General features: G+C 35.9%; 6 protein-coding genes across 8 annotated transcripts; 2 read left to right on the top strand and 4 right to left on the bottom strand.

Annotated features, from left to right (window-relative positions):
• Window positions 1–1,934: 1,934 nt before the first annotated feature.
• Window positions 1,935–5,520, bottom strand: LOC114532542 (protein cornichon homolog 1-like). Of its 2 annotated transcripts, XR_003687969.1 has the most exons (6): window positions 5,401–5,520; window positions 5,229–5,297; window positions 4,934–5,046; window positions 4,201–4,344; window positions 3,953–4,102; window positions 1,935–1,955 (listed from the first exon to the last, which is right to left on the bottom strand). XR_003687969.1 is itself a non-coding variant. In XM_028554069.1 (5 exons), the coding sequence occupies exons 1-5, from the start codon at window positions 5,476–5,478 to the stop codon at window positions 4,078–4,080; spliced, it is 429 nt and encodes a 142-aa protein (XP_028409870.1). In that variant the 5' UTR covers window positions 5,479–5,520; the 3' UTR covers window positions 3,877–4,077. The 2 variants fall into 2 exon arrangements, 1 of the variants encoding a protein (XP_028409870.1); XM_028554069.1 differs by lacking the exon at window positions 1,935–1,955 and having other exon boundaries at window positions 3,877–4,102.
• Window positions 5,521–5,576: 56 nt separating this feature from the next.
• Window positions 5,577–8,715, top strand: LOC114532355 (DEAD-box ATP-dependent RNA helicase 39-like). Its single transcript, XM_028553838.1, has 15 exons — window positions 5,577–5,739; window positions 6,074–6,208; window positions 6,288–6,401; window positions 6,482–6,539; window positions 6,619–6,761; window positions 6,872–6,940; window positions 7,023–7,104; window positions 7,221–7,327; window positions 7,475–7,573; window positions 7,667–7,754; window positions 7,832–7,986; window positions 8,057–8,149; window positions 8,280–8,438; window positions 8,522–8,642; window positions 8,711–8,715. Exons 1-15 carry the CDS (start codon window positions 5,692–5,694, stop codon window positions 8,713–8,715), a joined length of 1,476 nt encoding a protein of 491 aa, XP_028409639.1. The 5' UTR covers window positions 5,577–5,691.
• An 18-nt stretch (window positions 8,716–8,733) lies between these two features.
• Window positions 8,734–11,120, bottom strand: LOC114532382 (fasciculation and elongation protein zeta-2-like). 2 transcript variants are annotated; one of them, XR_003687950.1, is made up of 7 exons: window positions 10,752–11,051; window positions 10,531–10,639; window positions 10,071–10,154; window positions 9,495–9,748; window positions 9,228–9,300; window positions 9,070–9,135; window positions 8,734–8,996 (listed from the first exon to the last, which is right to left on the bottom strand). XR_003687950.1 is itself a non-coding variant. In XM_028553872.1 (7 exons), exons 1-7 carry the CDS (start codon window positions 11,027–11,029, stop codon window positions 8,983–8,985), a joined length of 1,110 nt encoding a protein of 369 aa, XP_028409673.1. In that variant the 5' UTR covers window positions 11,030–11,120; the 3' UTR covers window positions 8,734–8,982. The 2 variants fall into 2 exon arrangements, 1 of the variants encoding a protein (XP_028409673.1); XM_028553872.1 differs by having other exon boundaries at window positions 9,839–10,154; window positions 10,752–11,120.
• A 12-nt stretch (window positions 11,121–11,132) lies between these two features.
• Window positions 11,133–12,084, top strand: LOC114532383 (PH domain-containing protein DDB_G0274775-like). The gene is made up of 2 exons (XM_028553873.1): window positions 11,133–11,385; window positions 11,737–12,084. Exons 1-2 carry the CDS (start codon window positions 11,176–11,178, stop codon window positions 11,956–11,958), a joined length of 432 nt encoding a protein of 143 aa, XP_028409674.1. The 5' UTR covers window positions 11,133–11,175; the 3' UTR covers window positions 11,959–12,084.
• LOC114532381 (uncharacterized protein C19orf47-like) lies at window positions 12,006–14,252 on the bottom strand. Its single transcript, XM_028553871.1, has 8 exons — window positions 14,171–14,252; window positions 14,029–14,089; window positions 13,724–13,784; window positions 13,456–13,536; window positions 13,228–13,372; window positions 12,845–13,129; window positions 12,562–12,734; window positions 12,006–12,492 (listed from the first exon to the last, which is right to left on the bottom strand). Exons 1-8 carry the CDS (start codon window positions 14,181–14,183, stop codon window positions 12,202–12,204), a joined length of 1,110 nt encoding a protein of 369 aa, XP_028409672.1. The 5' UTR covers window positions 14,184–14,252; the 3' UTR covers window positions 12,006–12,201.
• A 562-nt stretch (window positions 14,253–14,814) lies between these two features.
• Window positions 14,815–22,250, bottom strand: LOC114532380 (RNA polymerase II-associated protein 1-like). The gene is made up of 25 exons (XM_028553870.1): window positions 22,193–22,250; window positions 21,962–22,094; window positions 21,693–21,872; window positions 21,279–21,580; window positions 20,940–21,143; window positions 20,408–20,575; window positions 20,139–20,276; window positions 19,591–19,899; window positions 19,076–19,233; window positions 18,631–18,958; window positions 18,402–18,473; window positions 18,207–18,319; window positions 17,769–17,985; window positions 17,584–17,652; window positions 17,408–17,485; window positions 17,139–17,284; window positions 16,835–17,047; window positions 16,584–16,709; window positions 16,339–16,505; window positions 16,135–16,267; window positions 15,837–16,002; window positions 15,552–15,646; window positions 15,385–15,457; window positions 15,217–15,279; window positions 14,815–14,993 (listed from the first exon to the last, which is right to left on the bottom strand). Exons 1-25 carry the CDS (start codon window positions 22,202–22,204, stop codon window positions 14,838–14,840), a joined length of 3,819 nt encoding a protein of 1,272 aa, XP_028409671.1. The 5' UTR covers window positions 22,205–22,250; the 3' UTR covers window positions 14,815–14,837.
• Window positions 22,251–22,703: the final 453 nt, after the last annotated feature.

Genomic DNA, 22,703 nt, shown 5'->3' with positions numbered 1-22,703 from the left:
AGCATTTTAAGACATTTTTGAACAATTGAAAAAGTCGTCAAAATTGACCAAAAAGGTAAGGGTAAGGCTTACCATTTGGTCAAAATTGACGACTTTTTCAATGTTTCAAAAATCAACCAAATATGCTTAAAGTGAAAGATATTAGTGTTAGGAAGCAATTTTAGCATTTTAAGACAGTTTTTGAACAGTTGAAAAAGTCGTCAAAATTGACCAAAATGGTAAGGGGTAAGGCTTACCATTTGGTCAAAATTGACGACTTTTTCAAGGTTCAAAAAGCAACCAAATATGCTCTAAATGAAAGATATTAGTGTTAGGAAGCCATTTTTAGCATTTTAAGACATTTTTGAACAGTTGAAAAAGTCGTCAAAATTGACCAAAATGGTAAGGGGTTAGGCTTACCATTTTGGTCAAAATTGACAACTTTTTCAATGTTCCAAAAAGCAACCAAATATGCTCTAAAATGAAAGATATTAGTGTTAGGAAGCAATTTTTAGCATTTTAAGACAGTTTTTGAACAGTTGAAAAAGTCGTCAAAATTGACCAAAATGGTAAGGGGTTAGGCTTACCATTTTGGTCAAAATTGACGACTTTTTCAATGTTCCAAAAAGCAACCAAATATGCTCTAAAATAAAGATATTAGTGTTAGGAAGCCATTTTTAGCTTTTAAGAGACTTTTCGAACGTTGAAAAAGTCGTCAAAATTGACCAAAAAGGTAAGGGGTAAGGCTTACCATTTGGTCAAAATTGACGACTTTTTCAATGTTCAAAAATCAACCAAATATGCTCTAAAGTGAAAGATATTAGTGTTAGGAAGCAATTTTTAGCATTTTGAGACAGTTTTTGAACAGTTGAAAAAGTCGTCAAAATTGACCAAAATGGTAAGGGGTAAGGCTTACCATTTTGGTCAAAATTGACGACTTTTTCAATGTTCCAAAAAGCAACCAAATGTGCTCTAAAATGAAAGATATTAATGTTAGGAAGCCATTTTTAGCATTTTAAGACCATTTTTGAACAGTTGAAAAAGTCGTCAAAATTGACCAAAATGGTAAGGGGTAGGCTTACCATTTTGGTCAAAATTGACAACTTTTTCAATGTTCCAAAAAGCAACCAAATATGCTATAAAATAAAAGATATTAGTGTGTTAGGAAGCAATTTTTAGCATTTTAAGACAGTTTTTGAACAATTGAAAAAGTCGCCAAAATTGACCAAAATGGTAAGGGGTAAGGCTTACCATTTTGGTCAAAATTGACGACTTTTTCAAGGTTCCAAAAAGCAACCAAATATGCTCTAAAATGAAAGATATTAGTGTTAGGAAGCCATTTTTAGCATTTTAAGACCATTTTTGAACAGTTGAAAAAGTCGTCAAAATTGACCAAAATGGTAAGGGGTTAGGCTTACCATTTTGGTCAAAATTGACAACTTTTTCAATGTTCCAAAAAGCAACCAAATATGCTATAAAATAAAAGATATTAGTGTGTTAGGAAGCAATTTTTAGCATTTTAAAACAGTTTTTGAACAATTGAAAAAGTCGCCAAAATTGACCAAAATGGTAAGGGGTAAGGCTTACCATTTTGGTCAAAATTGACGACTTTTTCAATGTTCCAAAAAGCAACCAAATATGCTCTAAAATTAAAGATATTAGTGTTAGGAAGCCATTTTTAGCTTTTTAAGAGACTTTTCGAACCGTTGAAAAAGTCGTCAAAATTGACCAAAAAGGTAAGGGGTAAGGCTTACCATTTGGTCAAAATTGACGACTTTTTCAATGTTTCAAAAATCAACCAAATATGCTCTAAAGTGAAAGATATTAGTGTTAGGAAGCCATTTTTAGCATTTTAAGACCATTTTTAAACAGTTGAAAAAGTCGTCAAAATTGACCAAAATGGTAAGGGGTTAGGCTTACCATTTTGGTCAAAATTGACGACTTTTTCAACGTTCCAAAAAGCGACCAAATATGCTCTAAAACGAAAGATATTAGTGTTAGGAAGCAATTTTTAGCATTTTAAGACAGTTTTTGAACAGTTGAAAAAGTCGTCAAAATTGACCAAAATGGTAAGGGGTAAGGCTTACCATTTTGGTCAAAATTGACGACTTTTTCAATGTTCCAAAAACCAACCAAATATGCTCCAAAATGAAAGATAGTGGTCTTACAAAGCCATTTTTAGCATTTTAAGACACTTTTCCAACTGTTTAAAAAGTCGTCAAAATTGACCAAAATGGTAAGGGGTAAGCCTTAGGCAGTATGGTGTTTTATCATTGATTATGGAGCACTTCCGACTGGAATTTTGGAGTATTTTCAATTGTGAGTTAAAGGCAAGATGCAAATATTTTTCCAGAGCAAGCAGTTTGAACTTCTTTGGAACGATGCAGACGTTATTCATCATAGGTTATGGAGCTTTTGCGACATGAATTTTGGTGTATTTTCGATTGACAAAGAAAGGCAGTGTCGTACCCCTTACCACATTGGTCAAACACTGTTTTAAAGTGCTAAAAATGGTTTTGTAAGACTAATACCTTTCATTTTAGATAATATTTGGTTGGCTTTTCGAACATTGAAAAAGTCGTCAATTTTGACCAAAATGGTAAGACTTACCCTTATACCATTTTGGTCAATTTTGACGACTTTTTCAATGTTCCAAAAACCAACCAAACATGATCTAAAATGAAAGATATTAGTCTTAGGAAGCCATTTTTAGCATTTTAAGACACTTTTCCAACCGTTTAAAAAGTCGTCAATTTTGACCAAAATGGTAAGACTTACCCTTATACCATTTTGGTCAATTTTGACGACTTTTTCAATGTTCCAAAAACCAACCAAATATGATCTAAAATGAAAGATATTAGTCTTAGGAAGCCATTTTTAACATTTTAAGACACTTTTCGAACCGTTGAAAAAGTCGTCAAAATTGACCAAAATGGTAAAGGGTAAGCCTTAGGCAGTATGGTGTTTTATCATTGATAATTTCGACTGGAATTTTGGAGTATTTTCAATTGTGAGTTAAAGGCAAGATGCAAACATTTTTCCAGAGCAAGCAGTTTGACAAACTCGATTTACAAAGAAAGGCAGTATGGGTTACCACCCTTACCATATTGGTCAATTTTGATGACTTTTTAAACTGTTCAAAAACTGTCTTAAAGTGCTAAAAATGGTTTTGTAAGACTAATATCTTTCATTTTAGAGCATATTTGGTTGGTTTTAGGAACATTGAAAAAGTCGTCAATTTTGACCAGAATGGTAAAGCTTACCCCTTACCATTTTGGTCAATTTTGACGACTTTTTGAATGGTTCAAAAACTGTCTTAAAATTCTAAAAATATCTTCCTAAGACTAACATCTTTCATTTAATTTTTTTTTTAGATAATATTTACTTTTAGATAATATTAGTTGGTTTTTCGAACATTGAAAAAGTCGTCAATTTTGACCAAAATGGTAAGGGTAAGGGGGAGGCCGAAGGACGTTTTTGAGAGGGAGGGAAATATTTCCTTATAGGGACCGACTTAACTGGTAAATAATAAATTTATCTTTTTCTTGCCGTCCGAATTCATATTTTAGCGTTGGCTCTGCGCTTTTAAATGTCGCGCGGTCCGTACTGCCTCATATGGACAATATGGACCGCTCGTGTAGCCAATCAGATTGCAGAAAACGCTAAAATATGAATTCGGAGTTCAGACAATAGTTCGGACCACAAGAAAAAAATAAATAAAAACAATTGTGTCCAGCTGTTAAGCCTGTTCTAGCACAGTTCCGTTGTAATAAAATCATAAAACGTTACGAATTTCATAAACAATACATATATTGTTGTAAAAATAACATGGTGGGGGTAAACATGGGGGAAAATTAGTGCCAAAAAAGTTAGATAAAGATTGAACGTTTTGTTTTGAACGGATTCTAAACAGTGCAGCACTACTACATAAGTCATAACTGTTTTTGTATTTATAGTAAACTAAATGTCTAACCTTATTTTCAGTTTAAAGTGCTTTAAATGACTGTAGTTCGATCGATGAAATGTACAAAACTCTTGGAAATCTGTCTTTGTCATTCTTTGCCTTTGCACAAAAAAAAGAGTTCAACAAAACATTGGCTACGCGAGAATCGCACTCATCATCCTTAAAAAAAGGCAGAAATAAAAAGAATTAAGAGTTAATAAATACTATGTCAGGCAAAATTGTATATAAGCGTAGGCAAACATATTGTAAACACTCACCTATACAGATAAAAGAAAAAGCTAAGAAGATAGTAAGCAAGTTTGACCCATCCTTCTTTTTGACAACGAGACATTTCACTGCCATTCATAATGATAGTAGGATCATATAAACCAGGTCTGCTCATAACTGGTCGGTTCATATATCTGAAAAATACAAAACAAAATGCAATGGTTGACAATTGAGAGTGCTTTGCAGAATGTTTAGGACTTTAGGTACAATCATAGGTGGTCTAGATGGCTGAGAAATTTTTCGACCAGTTTGTCACGAACAGTATCAGAATTTCTCTGAAAATTTTTGTGATACCCTGTAGCCTGCATGGCAGACGGTCCACCGCCTGCGTGATGTGTAAGAAAAGCGTGTAGAACAGAAGTGATCCATCGGGTGTGGTTTCTTTTTTCATTTGAGCAAGTAGTTTGCATGAAAAACCATTACCAGCAGACAATTTGATAAAGTACAAGAAAAATCATACTTCGAAAAATGACATCTTGTAAACTGAAGATATGAGCTATAGACAAAAAGAGAAGATTTTAAGGTGATATTTCGACCTTATTTCAAAGTCATTGTCAAACCAGAATATAATATTAGTCTATAGCTCATATCTAGCTCATAAGAAGTCTTTTTCGGAGTATGTTTTTTCTTGTAGTTTGCATGAACTTGTAATACAAATGGCATTTTTTTGAAGTTTAGGATATTATAATTCTTTGCCAAAGGTAACAAAATGATAAATCAGACCTGTGAACATGATATGCAATTAGTGGCATGTTCCAAATCAATGATGTCCAAAAAAATCCAACAAGGAAGAACAGACATATAAATAAGTGGAGGCCATATTCTGGCAGTACTAACTGAAAATGAAAGAAAGTCAGATTGATGAGAGATCTAAATGATGATAAACAACCTTTTTAAGTACAGACGAATCATGTAGATTAAAATGTCAATTAATAAAATGCTAACGAGTACACTAGAAATAATAATTAGCTTTAGCTAAAGCCTGCCAGCGACTGTATGAAATACAAATCACGCTTACAGGATTTAAACTGTTGCAAAGGTCGACAGGATTTTTATAATCCGTTTTCAAATCATCAAATGAAATAATCTAGAAAATTAGAAAGTGCATATCAGCAAATGTGAATTAAGTACCAAGAAATACCGAACAAGTTCGAACTTCGATATTTCACCAAAAAAAACAAAAAACTTACATTCCACACAGCGAAGAATATCAAAGCAACACTTATAAGGACGGCTAAAATAAAAGTTGACACCTCGAAAGCAGCCATTGTATCCAACTAGTATTTTGAATTCAAAAATTGCAACACGCCGCAAACTGCGACACTTTTTGTCGGAAATCCTCGTAAAGTTATTTTGAGCAATGGAATTTATCCTCACGAGACTAAATCTCTGGACTAAATAGAAGAAACGAGTGGACTGGATGAAAATTGAAAGAATAAATAACTAAAATAAGGAGACTAGGAAAGAAGAAATGCGCTAGTATGCGTTCGACAAAACTAATTCGCAAAATTTCTGATTCTTACGTAAAGGTAGATAACACAACTGTGATTTTCTTTGTAGCTTTCTATGACCATTATAAAATTATCTTTGGAAAAAACATACGGCTTTACTTCTATGGGCCTATGCCCTATCGCGCATTTCATGTTAATTACAGACCTTTCCGTTAATTATTATTTCTGCTAAATATTATTTCCACACATGAGGCCTGAGGGTTTGTGGGTTTACTTCAATAGACTGATTACAGTCTGCAGAAACTTGTTTCCCATCTTTCATAATTCCATAATTCCAATAACAATAATTAATCAGTGGATAGATGGCATTTCAAAAAAATGTTTATTCTCACGACATTTCACTTTGAAACAGTCCAGATGGTTAGCAACAGCACATTCTCAAGTAAGAGTTTCCCATAAGAGAAGATCCGCACGAGATGTTCCAGTCAAAACTGAGAGCATTAATAAAGGACCAATGGAAACATTTTTAAAAGCATTTTCAAAGGATGTGAGTGGTTTTATGTTGTTTAGGTCCATTGCATTAATGACAGCATGCATACATACAGAAAACAATCATGTTTCTTTAGCACCCTGCACTTCATGGTATCAATAATGTATCAGATTTTGGCAATCTTGGTTTGCAACAAGATTTATGTGATGCTATAAAAACCCTGAACGTTGAGCATCCAACACCAATCCAGGTAATATACCTTTAGTACATTTGAAACAATCCGGTTCATCTCAATGCAGTTTAATCTCATATATTACACACAAAAATCAGGTCCAAAGCATTCCAGCAATCCTGCATGGTCACAACATTCTCTGTACATCTCATACAGGTAGGATTCACTTGTTTTCTACTTTGCAGAGACGTTTTAGAAATCCTGAATACAAATTCAAGTGCTTTACTTTTACAAGGATCTGGAAAAACGCTTGCCTATCTTTTGCCAATCATCCATCTATTGAAAAACGAGGAAGATATAGAAGGTGTTGTGTCAAGGCCAAGCAGACCACGCACTTGTGTTGTGGTACCATTCCGAGAACTTTCTATGCAGATTTTGGTATGATTCAAATATAGTTCAAGTGTTTGTCTGGTGGCTACAAACACGAATGTGTCAATTGATCTGTCTAACTGTACTAACACTTACTGCACTTTTTCCATTTGTTTCAGAGAGATGTTAAGTATCTCAGCCATTTCACGAAGTTGCGATCCCTTGGTTTGATCAGTGGAAGAAAAAAGGTGAAATATTTTACACCACTGAAAAAATGCAACTTTGGAGCAGCATTAAAACTTGTCTGTACAAAAGCTCTTTTTGTTTAAGAAATGGATACATGAAGGATTATCAGAGGCAGTTGATATTGTGGTGGCCACACCACATGTACTTCTTCAATATTTACAAAAAGGTACACCAACCAGTGTTTATACATTTAATAATAATAAACATGATCCAGGTGGCCAGAGACAAAAACACTAGCAACACTCAACCTTAGTTAAGTTACCTTGAATAATTTCTATTTAGGTGACATTCTTTTGTCTGATTTATCCCATCTGGTGTTTGATGAAGCAGACACAATGTTTGATCCAAGTTTTGCATCCATGGCGTTGGAAATTTTAAAATATGCAGGAGTATGTTGCTAACTACAATGACAACTCTTCTTTGAAAAATGCTTTTAAAAAATGCACTGTTGTAGTTCTGATTCCATAATGAGTTTCAAATCTTTTGGATCAATGAAGTTTGACTATAACTTACTTTATCTCAATTGAAATTTTCAGGTGAACTCCTGGAAGGAAAGTGAACAGCTTCTACAGACAGTGTTTGTTACGACAACAGTACCGCGAGAGATACTTAGAACACTGAGTCAAATCATTCCAGTATGTGTGAGATGAAATACAAACAAAATGAAACAAGTCTGCAGATCATTCGCATAAATCCTGAATAGCACATTATGATTTTTTCTATTTCAGAACCTCTCCATCTGCAACTCTGGCATGCATCAGATTTTACCGCACATTTCCCAGAAGTTTGTAAAAATTTCCCAGCACAAAAAGAGCGGTAAGAGATTTTAATTATAACAGAACATGAAACCTGGAAATTCAAATAAAATCCAACATTGCAACTCATTATTACAGAGTTGCTACTACAGATAGTCTCACAGGATTTGACACAAAAAGAGAAAAAAATTATGGTTTTTTGCAACACAACAAAAAGCTGTGATTGGACATCGTATTTTCTTGAGGAACGGGGAGTACCACAAATACGACTGAATGGAAACATGACTAAAAAGGTTAAAATCTTTTGAGCATGTTAAAAAAATCTTTGGCTCCAAATGAAATGGATGAAATGGTATTTTTTAGGAACGAAGGTTGCATCTTGAAAATTTTAAAACAACAGAAACACCTATTCTTGTGTGTACTAATGTTGCTTCGAGAGGACTGGATACCACTAATGTAGGTGAAAGTTGGCGATTGTAGAAAGGTGTATCGACAGTTTTTTTGGTTTACTCCTTGAAGAGTTCCAAAGTATCTCATAAATTTTCCCTGTAATTGTATATTTACAATACCATCATCTCATCTTTAGGTTAATCATGTGATCAACTTTGACTTTCCTGTGAGTGTAGTGGATTATGTGCATCGTCTTGGGCGGACAGGAAGGCTTGGGATGAAGTCGAACGCCTCACCAAGGGTGACCAGTTTTCTAAGCCACAATCGAGAAATTATCATCATGGAACAGATCAAGGTACTTGACAGGAACACTTGTCTATAAAAATGAAGGGCACTGACAATAATTTTCACTGTTAAACATGGATGTTTATTTTATAGAAAGCAATGCAACATAAATCACCTTTGGAAGATGCTAGTCTCTGGCAGATGAAAAGCAATCAGAATAACAGGAGCAAACACAGAAATCCAATAAATGACCGCAATCAACATCATAAAAACAGCGAAATAATATACAATAAAATAGATTTATTTTGCTATAGTTATAAAAAATACAAAATTATTTACAAGGATAAGTATATTACTATGCTTTACAAAATCTCCTTTGTACAAACTCTATAATTTTACCTAAACCTGCCATAATTCATCCTAATTCCACTAAATACAAATCATTCTGTCCAATTAATTTATTATTTCTCAATTCATTTAAAAAAGGTCAGTATGGCCAGCACATATAGTCGCAGCCTAAAATTCAATCAGACTGGCCACACACACAGCATGTTTTCCAGCAATTTGCTCCAGGCAAAAACTTGTACCAAGTTTTATGGAGACACCATTGTTCATTATTTGCACAATACTAAAGGAACATAGAGGGTGTTAGTATAACCTATATAAATATGCAATGCACTCAGAGGCAAAGTAAAACATACCATTGAGAATATAATTTGTTAGAAGTGTTGGGACATTAGGACTATTTGTCTTCATTGCCTCCATAACTACAGAAAAATAAACAAGATATTTTATCACAATTTCCCATGATGAATATATATCAATTATTGTAATTTTTTACCTATTGCTGAAAACCTACTTTCAATGAGTTTCTCCAAAATATCAATACTTGGACCACCATTCTTAATTTCATATGGTATTGTTGTTAAGCTCTATATAAAAGGTAAAATCATATTTTATTTGTTCTTGGGAAGGATAAACTAATCAATAGAATATTTGAAATGGAATAGGGTGCCCATTGATAACAGCTTTTGCTGATGGGTATTACCCTGGTGGGTTGGCTTCCATCTCTTAATGGCAAAGCAAATTGAGTTACTAGAATATAAGTTCATAAATCAATACAAACCTGGCTATTTGGGGGGTTGTTTTGCTTGCTAGATTGTAAAGAAAACTTCTTTTTGCTCGTTGTTGAATTAACTTCTCTTAGTTTTTCTTGAACTGATAAAAAGCTTGATATAAAGTCATTTTTTAGTTCTTTTTCTCTTATGTAGGCATCCCGGTTCTCCAGTTCCACTACAAGAATATCCGAATATTGTTTTGTGTAGTCTCTCAGTTCATCCCGGAGATGGAGAACCTCTTTATATGGAAGGCAAACCAGCTCTACATCAAAATAGAATTGCTCAGTTTAACTGTTCACTATCTATTATGAGAAGCAAATTACCTCAGCATGGTCAAAATAAACAATAATACCTGCAGTCGCCTCGTTCTCATTTATTCCCGAGGATGACAAAGATGCATTGCTTAACGAGGTATTGTCCTTCACATCGTTATCTGACCATTCTAACTCGGCATCAATATCCTCAAAATTATCATCTAACGATTTTGTCAACTCTTCCTTCACAGTGTCAGTGAGTTCAACGGACTGTATACTGTCATCTCTATTTATTAGTTCAATATCAGAATCATTCGTTCTATAAGGTACCTTATTAGTTGATAAAATCTTGTGGAAATTAAAGAAGTCTTTGCAAGAATGATCAGATTCTATTTGTGGCTGTTCTTTTTCATTCTAGAAAAGAGAAATCAAATTCTGTTACTAAAATTTGTGCCCTATGGTGCATCAGATAATGGGAAAGTCAAAACAGATGGCACTTATGCAACATCCCATTGAACATGAGAGATTACATGCAAAATCTATGGCAGAAGATTCTCAAGTTGAAACTGCATGTTTTTAACCAGGATACATCAATTTACAGTTATTTTATTTGTTGTCCTGCCTCATCCAATACTGTAACTTTATCTGTTAATACTTATATTGTATAAAATGCCCCGTTTTATATCCGGAATTGAATGATTGACAATTAAGCTCAAATTATACTATACTACATGTTCATTCAAATATTTCAAACAAATCCATAGAGTCGTGCTTTCAAAGCATTACTTACTAAATCTTTCGAGACCTGTAGAGAACGACAAAAGCACTCCTCTAAACAGGAACCCATCCATTTTGGCTGGCGAACTGCGTTTAATTTGGAAATTAACTCGACCCAAATCCTGTCAAATAAAATAGACATAACAATTTAATCAGATAAATTAGCGTCAGCAATCCAAGCTTTTGATATATTTCTGTAAAGTACGCGTTGTCATAAAGCAATATATTACCTACCAATGTTTACATGACTCGTTTAGAGCCGAAATATCTGAAGTGCATTGGGAAGAACTTGTTTTCTGACGCACATGTGTTGTGACGGAGGTGTCTGGTAGTGATTGCTTCAATAGTTCATGGATATCTTCAAGCTTGCTAAAGCCGTTTATTTCATGCTTTAGGTCTTCTTCAGGATCTTGTGTTTCCTCATCCTTCGCCTCGAAAAGCGTTTCCTGGTTTTCAAAACAAGACGAAGAAAAATCAAGCCATTCGTCCGTCTGATCCGTCTCGTCCGCCATGGAGCTAAACGTAGATGACGATTCCTCGCAAGGATGCGAAAACCTTTCAAACTTCCTTAGTTTTCCCAAGAATTCCTTCTCTCACATCGTTGATTATTTTCTTTCTTAGTCATTGAATTCCTGCTTTTGAGGAATTTCAATGTCATATGAGTGTTAGAATAACATGTTTCAATATGGCGGCAGACAAGGAATGCGAAGTAGATAATGTTTCATCAAGCCCTAATACAGGCGAAACTGGCGCTGAGGCAACGGAAAAATCGGGATGGTTGTTGAAAAGAACGAAGCATTCGAAGCAATGGGAAAAGAAATGGTTTTCACTAAAAGAAAGAACTTTATATTATGGCGACTCTCCTGATGTAAGCAGTGTTTTTGAACCGAAGCCAATTGTTTGTTTACATTACTAAGTTGATAGTTTTGATCGATATCTTGCATGTTTAGCGTTATAAGTGCATAAAAAAACATGAAAAACTTTGAATATCCATACCAGTTTGTGAATTCTAAACTTGAAACTATGCATTTCATGATTTGAACAGAATTGAACACAGGGTAAAAATGGGTCTATTAATATTTAACTGTTTTATAAACATGTGGGTTTTGTGGGTCAACGAATTGTGCCCTTCTTCTTGCAAACATAAATTTTAAACATGACTGCCTGCCCAAGACATTTTCACAAAATTGTCCATGAGATATTCTCTTAAATTTTATAGGATACATCTAAATCCTTTGTACTAGATTCATGTGAAATTGCAACATGTGAAATAAAATCAAAAAACTTCACATTCTGTCTGAAGCCAAAAGACACACAGAGAAAGTATTTCCTTTGTGCCGAAACGGAATCAGAGCTACAAGAATGGATGCAAGTATTGTATCTTGCAAGAAGTTTAGGACAAAAGAACACACCAGGCTCGGAAGCTTGTGTCATTCAATGAAGAGTTGTTAAAGCAATGATGATGAAGACGGTGTTTATTATGTAATATAAAGATCTGTGTCAAATAGAATGTGAATAAAAAATAATATATTTCTGGTTACTTTCAGTTTGCTGCTTAGTTAACAGGAATGATTCAATTTGTTGCTGTTTAAACATTGTAGACATCTATCAAGAGACTATAACTTAAACCTCCTCTAAAAACGGTTTGACCGATTCAACCATTTTAAAATCTTGTCAGTCAGGTTTAGCTACCCAGTCTTGAGAACACAGACTTTCTGCTAGATTCCTTTGTCGTATTGTCTGATATGCGGGCCTTCACTGATGACACTGGCTTGACTGGCTGAACAGCTCGGATGGGTTTCAATGGCCGTAATACACTCTGGGATTTCGCAGGTTTTTCTGGATCATCTGAGACAATGCGTGAACCAGCTCCTCTGATTGCATGTATAGTAAGAGCATCTGTACGCATTGTTGAAGCCAAATTTGGCGGTTGGTCTGTTTCACCAAGGCGTTTGAAAACTGAGCTTTCATTATTCTGGAATGATTACATTGATTGTTAAAATGTTTGTTTTTCGTCAGACATAAAAAGCAAGTTTTAACTAACCTTGACCAAAGAGATCACTTTACTAGGTGGTGATTTAACTCGTGGTTTCGCAAGTTTGGTGATTTTAATTTTAGGTGATAAATCTTCCATGTGTCTTGACAGACTGCTTGCTTCATCTTCTCCAAGTCGTTCGAATGCAGACTTTCGTTTAACTGAAGTCATGTTTATAGCCCCTGTGAAACAAACCAGACATGTGTTACAAAGTGTGAAATTGAACAAATATACCTTGAAAGAAATGGCCGACTATATATAATAAATTTCAAAAACACAGTCTAAGGAATACCTTTATTATTGGGTGGCAATCTTTCCGTGGCTGGCTTAGATTTTGCAAGAACTTTTTTAACTGCAACAGTTTCAGCCAAATCACTTCTCCCCAGTGACACCTGGGGAACTTTTGGTTGTGGGACTTGTTCGCTGGCAAACCTCTCTGACAATGTCATTCTAGTTTTCGCAGGTTTCTTTTTAGCTGCAACTGGTGGATCACCAACAGTAACAGTGATTTTAGGCTGTGTTGTTGGAATTTGTTTTTGGATTGTTGTTGATGTTGGAGCTTCTTTTTCTATAAGATCTGAAAAAGAAACAAATTCATAATTGTATACTTCAAATCTATGTCCCCTATTCAAATCTATGATCTCCACTCAAAGGCTGAAGAGGCTGAATTCTCACCTGATTTGGGCTTGAGTGAAGGCTTGGCAACAACTTTTTTCTTTTTTATAAGAGTTGTTGTCTTTATTGGAGGATCATCATTTGTTAATCTGTCAAGAGGTTTTGGGCTGTCAACCAACTGATTTGATGTTTTCTCTCTTTCAAGCTGAAAAATAAACAATGAAATATTTGTTTCTAAGAACTGTTATATGGTGGAAATCCACATTACATTGTAGAAATAGTAACTACCTTTGCATATACAGCTCTAGCATGCTTTAAAATTGACATAATATCACCCATCACAGTAATTCCGATATCATTAAGGATCTCCTGAATAACAAGAATCAAAGATAAAGCCACTGGAAAATTGAAGAAATTTTGAGCAAAGGCCTGTAAACTTGGAAGTGAATAACCTCTTATACTCTTAGTGTACAAACACTTTTACACACTACTATGAAAGATATTGGAGCACATATTTGATCCTGCTTCAACCTAATAAAATAATTTGGGGCTTCACCTTGGTTAAATCAGCAAGCAAATCATCTTTAAGTCGATGGTTACAAAACAACGTTGCATACCTAGAATACATTTACTTGATCAGCAAACTAGTCAAAGCGATTGATAAAACTGTATATATACAAGATCAAACAATGCAATATACAACGAGATCAAACTGATAAATAATAAGTATATATAATAGGTTTAGAATATCTATAATAAGCTTGCAACAAACTATCTTAAGTGTAACACTGAATAAAGTCGAAATGAGCGAAGTTTTACAGGTGTTTGATTTAGGTTTCATTATTTCTTTGTGTGACTTACTCGCTTGCTGGTCCCCTTGGTATCCCAGCCTCGTGAAAGAATGTCGTCCATTTCTTCAAATCTTGAGAGTTTGTGAATAATAAAGTGGAGTTAAACATCTTTACAATAATAAAGTCATCGTAAAATATTCATTTCTACAAACCTTTTTCAGCCATAACCTTTTATTTTCACAAAATACTTTTAGAAGTATAAATGCCAATTTTCATGGTTTGACGTTTATCTCGCGTGACTAAAACAAGGACTGGAACTAGTTTAAGGAGTTCTAATTGTTTATTTGGAATTCGATTGACTGACATTGTGTTGACTCAAGTGGTGTTGACGAGTGGTTAACGCACGCATGCGTATTGCCGTTCTATTAAAACACACCTTGGACTACCCTGATACAAGACATTTTGCACTGGATGGAAATCAGACTCGAAAACACAACCATCAATTCTTGCCAATATAATCTTGTGCGCGATGGTTAATCAAGGCGGTGTTGTTACACTATGCAACTTTCCTTGCAACTTGCAACGCAGTTCTACTCCTGAGACATCTAAAGTTGACAAATACGAACATGTCTTACGATCTGCTAACGTTTTCTTAGCATACCAATAAACATCATTATAAATGCATTGTAAGTTGGAAGAAAAATGGTGTAGTGTAACAGCGCCTTTAGGAAATACAACATTAATCTGCATTGTTCAAGGAGCAAAGGCTGGATTGGAGAAGAACCAAGGCCTTTTACAACGGATGACTATTTACACGAACCGCGTGATTCTATTTACAATATCTAATTTAATCATAAACCAAAAACCCAGTCTATCAATTTACGCAGTTTGGTTCCAGACTCCCCAAGCTTCCTCGGGTTCATTTTTATATCTCAGCAACAGCTCACGTGTCGGAGGAAGGGCAGAGAAGACTTGAAATCCTTTCGGATGATCTGACGATGGTTTGTGATACAAAATGACGTCATTTCTAACATCCTTGAACATAAACAAGAGAACGTTCAAACTCAAAGACAACTCAACAAAGAATTTCATCTGGCAAAATATATCACAATAGACCTTTCTTATAATGACGTCAAACGCGGAAAGTCTGATGTTACACGAAATTTAATTGGCTCCACAAAACTATTGAGCCAATCAAACTTCGTGAAACATCAGACTTTCCGCGTTTGACGTCATTATGAAAAAGGTCTATTCATACCTGGTTTTGTAGGAGTAAAACTTGATTCATAAGCTTCAATTTCTGATTGAATGAATTCAAGTTCTGTAGTATAAAAACAAAATCTGATTCGTTTCCTATACACTCTGTTATACCCATGGAGTTCAATTTCATGAGATTTAAGTATTCACCATTCGAGTAAATGTTTACCTCTGGTTTTGTGAAAATGTAACTTGATAAATGATGCACAGCGATTAAATAAAAGATTGAAGACCAATTTTGGCTAAAAAGCGGGGGGAAACTCTGTTATTACTGCGCAGTAACATTGAAATCATAGTCTGATAAATTACTACAGCCAAATGTTGCTGTTTTCTTACCGTAAAGCGCCTGTAGCCAGTGCCCGTAGTTGCAGTGTTAAGATTTCAAAACTGGATTCAGACGGGAATAGAAAATACTCAACAGGAATTGTTAGCTGCAAATATATAAATATATAATGCCATTGCTACGTAAGATCAATGCTATCCTGAAGTTGTTATAAATTGATCTTTATGAAGGTATCTTTCGTAAATTTTGGACAACTATTGGGTAAGAATAGGCCATTACTAGGAAGTTGCTGCATGGTACCTAGACTGGATCATCATGTTTCTGATATCGTAACTTACGTCGTCAAAAGTTAAGCCAAACGACCTGAACACGCCTGTATGATCATTCCAAACAGCTTTTCTAAACATGTTGTTGTATCGTTGTTGTAAGGGCAAAATTAGAAAAGAGGAGAAGAGTTTGTCTCCAAACGACACAGCTTCATACTGGGTAACGAACGAGATGAATCTGAAAGAAACATTTCAATTTTCAACTAACTTTATTAAGCTTGAACGTTTAAGGAAATTGAATTGTGGACATGAGGTGTTATTAGTAGTCTCTCATGCATTCATCTGCAGTGTTAACATTGCCTATACTTACAGATCGTAGAACGAAGTAATTCCTGGTATAGCTGAGTTGAAATCGAGAGGGGCCAACTGTGAGGAATGAGTGTAAATATGGAGCAATGATTTGAGGTAATTATGAATCAGGTTGTCCAGAAATAAATCACTACCTGAAGAACGAGAGAAAATCAAAATGGAATCCCACAGAAAGAATCTTTACACAAAAGATACGAGTTTTCACCTGTAAGAAAAGTGCACATGAGCCGCACTACTTTTGCCGTGGTCGTTACTTTATGTAAGACTACCGGTCGCCATTCTTCAAGCAGAAGAACCCATTGCAATGTTCGTTTCACGATAGAACCTGATGCGCTTGTGAGGCGATCCTGTTGTGGTTTGGACAGCAATTCGCTGCAAATAAAAGGTTTGTTTATGAGCTTGCTTCCGACATGATGGACATTAATAATAGGACTGAGCCAACAAACTTACGATTTAACAGCGGTATTATGAAGATCGACTAAAGGAAGAAACATCCAATCAGCGGGCAGCATTGTACCATCAACAAGCGGCAGTAGAAATGACGTAATGTTCTGAGGCTGATGAAGGCTGTGAGCTCTTGATAGATGAAAGGAGAAATCAGCTGATTTGGTTGTTGTTCTCGCGAAAACAGGTCGGGAGTTGAAGGAATGAACTAGTTCAGTTCATTGATGTCAATTCAGTTCATATCTCTGCAAAATTACCTGGATTTTGCTAACGCGTGTCTCATTTGTGCAAAAGAAGATATGAACGTTGAACGAATGGACAGCAAATCTTTGTACGCTTCTGAAAGAAGCTCTCCGCGCGAGAATGACTTCTGCTTGTTTGAAGGAACATCTTTCATCGCGGCAGATGACTCGATTCCCATTTCGGATAAGTTTGATGCTATTGTTGTTGCGCATTCATCTTTGCTCTCGCTGAAAGAAAGAAATCACATCAACCGTCGCGAGAACCGTCGTTCTGATCCTCCAAAACCTGGAGATTCCAGGACGCGTCAGAGAAACTTACTGAAAGAGAGCAGCGTTGAATAGGACAAGAGACATAAGATCGTGAGCATAAAATTCATCCCCAGGAAACAGCCGCGAAAAGAGAAGCAAACTTGTCGTGTGATACAATGCTGTTAGCTCACCATCCATGATGTCACTTTGAAGAAGCTAAAGTAGAATAAAGATTGACATATTCGCAGGCGCTTGAAACATAACGATAGTTGGAAGGACAGAAATATACTCTTGCACAGAAAGGCCTGACAGACAGGCAGAGAACCTTGAAATACTTACGATATTGTAAAACAGTTTGATAAGAAAATACTGGAAATGCTGTTCGACCTTAATAAAATAACACCCAGTCTCCCCATTCTACAAAATACAGAAAAGGTGATGATTGAAAATGCTTACTATTTCTGGACGCATTATACAAGGCAGAATATTTGAATTCACTACCTTTCTACACTTACATTTTGTCCAGGAGTCGAGTTTAATTTTAAATATTCGACGATAGTATCACACGTTACGAACGGTAAAAACTAGAATTGAAAAATGACGAATTTTTTACAAAATAACCAATCAAGGAGCATTGAGAAAAATTGAATAGCAGGAGCATGCCCAGAGCCCGCGATCCACCGACTCCTTTGCGACTGACCTTATTCGCAAGACCTTTATGACATGACGTAATGACCATGGCTAGCCTGGCGAAGGAGAGCAAAAAAGGAAATGGCGTTCCTCTGTGAAGACAACGTGGAATATCTGGTTGGTTTGAGCAACTACTCTGTCCTGCACAGCGACCGTAATCAGGAAGATTGGGAATACGTGACGGATCAGCGGCTGATGTTTCCCTCGTGAAATACGAAGTGTAATCTCTGAAAGAAGTGATACATAATCTTAAGATCCTGCAAAGGAAATTTCCTTATTTTCCTATTACTCTGTGTTGCAATAGAAGATAGAAAATTAAAACACTCTGAAGCAAAAATATAACCGAATATTGCCGCGGTCAAAAAACAATCAAATGAAAAACATCTTGACAGAACTTCTCAACTTTATTCCACTCATCTTTGCTCAGTAAAATCCTTTCGCGTCTCACCTCATTCTAACCAGCAAAATCGACAACGTTTTAGACTCTAGAATGGGGACACAAATTTCGTTCATTAGAAAGCTTTCGATCTCTTCCAAACATTCCACTGGCGAATAAAACGGCTGAAATGAAAAATAAGAAGAATCCTATTGAAAAAAAACCTCAAAATGAAAAAACGCAGAAAGCAAAAGCAGCTTTATGTACCTGGGTCGAAAGTTTTTCATAAAACGATGCTAAAAGATTGAAAATTCGCGACATCAAAAGGAATGATTCTTCCTATAAAGCAAAATACATCGTGTTGAGGTCGCATGGTTAACCATGGGGCTATAGGAGAGCGCTGAGGCGGGGAATATTGCTTGCCTTTTGCTCTTGCAGGAAGTGCTGTGGTTGTTAATTCTAATATTTGATCATTTAAGCAATGATCAAAAGATACCTTAGCAATCCTCTCCTCAATAGACACGAACTGGTCTTTGAAAAGTCGAACGCAGTGTCCAATCAGAGGTAGCAATCCAGTCACATGACTCCAATCAATAGGGGACGGGGGGAGATGACTTGCGTCCATGCAACCGGGATGGTTATCTTTTGCACTGAACCGAGTCGTCAACTGCGCCCGCAGTTCGGCCTTGTTTCCAGCGACATGCGTCACGGCTTCAACAAGATCCACCAGAGCACAAGCACAGGAGGTGCTCGCTTGAGGTTGATCGTAGACTGGTAACGAGGCCAATCCTTGGACTTGAGTTAGAATATGCGGGTAAACGTTGCTAGATACGAGAAAAAACTGACTGAAAACTAAACATTGATAGATATTTTAGAAGAAGCACTTATTCCAGGCTGGAAAAACGCAAGAAAAACGTTGAAAAAACCCGTATTAAAGTTACCTCAAATTCTCACAGGACAAACCATATGATATACAAATACTCCAAATAGTTAAACTCTCTGCAGCTAGTTGAAGCGCTTCCGTTGTGTCTAACATCATTTGTTCAGCTGGTACTGTTATAAATCGTAAAATTTTGGTTATCAAACCGTACTTGGTAATCTAAAAAGAGCGATATTTAGCGTTACATTTGGGTCAGTGAGAACATGAACATTATATCCACCCTTTATGCCCATAGTAGATCATAGCTTAAGGCCATGTTTCCCGGTGCAATTTTTCTTGCAACTTGCAATGCAATGCTACTTTTAAGAGATATAAATTAGTGAAGAGTCTTCAAAATGTAAGTGTAAGAAACGCCATGGAGTGTAATAAAGACAAAAGTTTGGTGGTTCCCAAATTTACATCTCTCAAAAGAAGAGTTGCATTGCAAGTTGCAGGAAAAATTGTACCGTGTAACAGGGCCTTTATGCCTCAGCTGTTCAGGTTATAATGAGATAGGAAACATGTCATTACACTTACCAGTGTATCTGCAAGATGTTTTCCAGCACAACATAAAACTCTGAATACTTTCAAAGCTTCAGCCAAAGGATGGCCATAGAGATCAGTCGTAGCAACTGATCTCTCTCTAGCCTTCCACGAGCTTGGCACAAACTGGACTAGTATTGTCTCTAGTAGTCGAGGGCATTTTGCGACGCAGTGAGCAGCTTCGGTCGAGTGTCGAGAAATCCTGGTGAGGATCTCGAGGATATCTAGAACAACTGGGGACGCAGGATGACACACCTCCAGGATATAACGCAGCCTTGGAAGAAATCGCATCTGCAACAAACCCTGGAAAATATGCAAAATGAAATCAAATTCAGGAAAAATTGGAAAAGAAAACATTAATGTAGTTAAAAAAACAACAGATTGGTTTCAGAGACATTAGATAGTCTTAGATTAGCTATATAGGATTAGCGGCAAGGTCTTAAATTCTACCAAACTACATTCATGTTGTCAAATGCAGATCACAGACACTTCTCGCAGTTTGTTAGTTGAATGTTTGACGGGGGTAAAATATCTCTTCGTACTTTTATCAAGTCGTGTTTGACAACATCAACATCCGGAAGATTGTTCGAGCCTCCTTCAGAATCCTTCATCTCCTGTGGACACAAACATGGCAACTCTTTCCCCCGGTACCAACCAAAGCACAATAGATCTGCCACGGTCTAAATAATGCAGAAAAACTAACTAAGATTCCCTTTTTATTATTTATTATGAAACACAACGAAACGATGTGGCATTTGCCATTCTCGCGGTGCCAAATTTCCATGAACATTTTTTGTATATTCCTTGTTACCTCATCTTGTTTGCTAACAAGCATTGCGTTAAAGCAACTGACGGAAGCAGCAATCTGAGAGTCCGTGCTATCATCCAAGGACCAACGAAGAAGAAACGGCAGACCAGCTTGAAGCAACAACGGTAGCAAATCCTGATCTAAATGACCACGATACGTTCCACAACGATCCTTTAACATGAAGAAGAAGAAGAAGAATTGAGGTTACCATTTATGCATGATAAAATTGTTAGCAGGTTTTGTAGTAGTATTGGTGTGTAGTATTAGTAGTGATGGATTTTCCGTCATGATTAATAGAACTATCATAACGCAACCAGGTGTGTCTGCTTGAGAAGTTCACTCGTTGAAGAGTTCATGGATTTATTGCAAGATGAATTTGCCAGATAAACAAGTTATAATGATGGAACAATGTTTGATGATGTTGAAAAACTTTATACTAGCTACAACCATCACCACTTATATTTTCTTTTCTATGGCAGGCAGATTATCCATCTCATGTAAACGCAGTTTAATCAACTCAATTTTTTCGGCGAACCTTCTTGATGATTCTCGCTAGAGTATTGATGGCCAACACACGTTGTTGCAAAAAGTTACTTCTTGAGAGTAAAAACAATTCCTCCAACGTATACCCAGCTCTTTCTGGTTCATCGCCATGGTGATGCAATCCCACATATTCTGGAATATCTTCAGCACCAATCAAAACGTTTCCGTTAAAGTCAAATCTGGCTTGTTCACTTGTCTGCAAATAAATGAAAAGATAAAAGATTCAAGAATTAAGTGGAATATATAAGAACTGATTATCTAACCTAATACACTCTAGATTATGGGAAAGATTGCACTGGACAGATGTGAAACTTTGTGGTCCTGAACCTACCCCAGACTTCTTTACATTTGGCAGATCTTTCATCCATTCCAACTTTTCTGGTTCAACTTGATCCATATGCAGCCACTTCTCAGAAATGTTGGTTCCCAGAATATCATTTGCCATACCAACCAGACCTTCGACATCTTTCTCAACCTTAGACTTCTCCTGGCTTTCACCTGCTGTTCCATCATCAACAAGATTCATAGTATCTATACCCTCATCATCTTCCCCGAGAAGGGAGTTATCTTTCGTGGTGCTTGTAGATTGTTGTTGTTTCCGCCTCTCTTGGAGAAATTTGAGAATAGATGGATCTAGAATATAATGATGATTAGCCTCATTTAAAAAATAAAACTCAACACAACTTGGCGAGTACAAGGGTATATAAAAAACAACTACAAATTCATCACTCCTTGAATGTCTTACCAAGCATTTGTTGAAGTTTAGCTTGTTCTTCCAAAATCTCTTTTTCGGACATAGATGAGAGTTTCTCAACATTCTCTGCATGTATTTTGTGTATTTCAGCCATAGCTGCAGCTGACTGGTTTGCATCGCCATCATTAAGTCCTTCACCAGTGATGAGCGTTGGACAAAAGGAGAGTGAATCTGTGACAAAATTGTTTGTTTTCAAGATTAATTTAAAAGGAATAGTTGAGGAGAAAACACATGGGACAAAAACTGTTTGTATGAATTACCATCATCTATCATATCTTCATCAATATCACCATCTTCGCCCCTGATAATAGGTCGCATTCTTGGTAATATACCAAAGTCTTTTTCTTCAGATTTTGCAAACTGTTTTGCAAACAAACTCTTCCTGGAACCACTCTATAGAAATTTAATTACCAATTGTGCATGATGGTATTTAATATCTTACAAGAAAAAAATTATGAAATTGTAAAAAGTTATTCCTAAACAATTCCCACCTGTTCCTCCATGGTAGACAATTCTACTGTATCTCTGTGTAGAACTGTTGGGAACCCTTTGGGGTGATGCTTGGCATCACAATAGGACAGGATTCAGTTTCTCTTTCCTATAGAAAAGAAACAGACAATTGAATCTTAAAAAACCACTTTCTTAAACTGGATTCTATAAACGTATAACATCAAACTACTCATTGCAAAATTAGCATCTCTTATTGATTACCACAGAATATTTCCTCTTACCATGACTTTAGAAAGCAAAACTGTAACATGCTTGTCATGACCTAAAAGTCAGAAATATAAAAATAAACAGTGTATTTGTAATATTCAATTGTACATTCTATAGTCTATGTACATTTTAATATACTTACTTTCTAAGAGATCTGCCCCATCAAGATTAGTATCCCTAGATCTGTCATTTTGCTGTTGGGTTATATAACAAGTATATAGAACATTTTATTACTAAGGATTTCATTTACAAATCAGATCACAATGAGCATAACTAACTTTGGAT

Source organism: Dendronephthya gigantea, unplaced genomic scaffold, assembly GCF_004324835.1.
Source record: "Dendronephthya gigantea isolate DGI-Jeju-01 unplaced genomic scaffold, DenGig_1.0 000079F, whole genome shotgun sequence".
Lineage (NCBI taxonomy): Eukaryota > Metazoa > Cnidaria > Anthozoa > Malacalcyonacea > Nephtheidae > Dendronephthya > Dendronephthya gigantea.
This window is presented reverse-complemented; position numbering and strand designations above follow the sequence as displayed.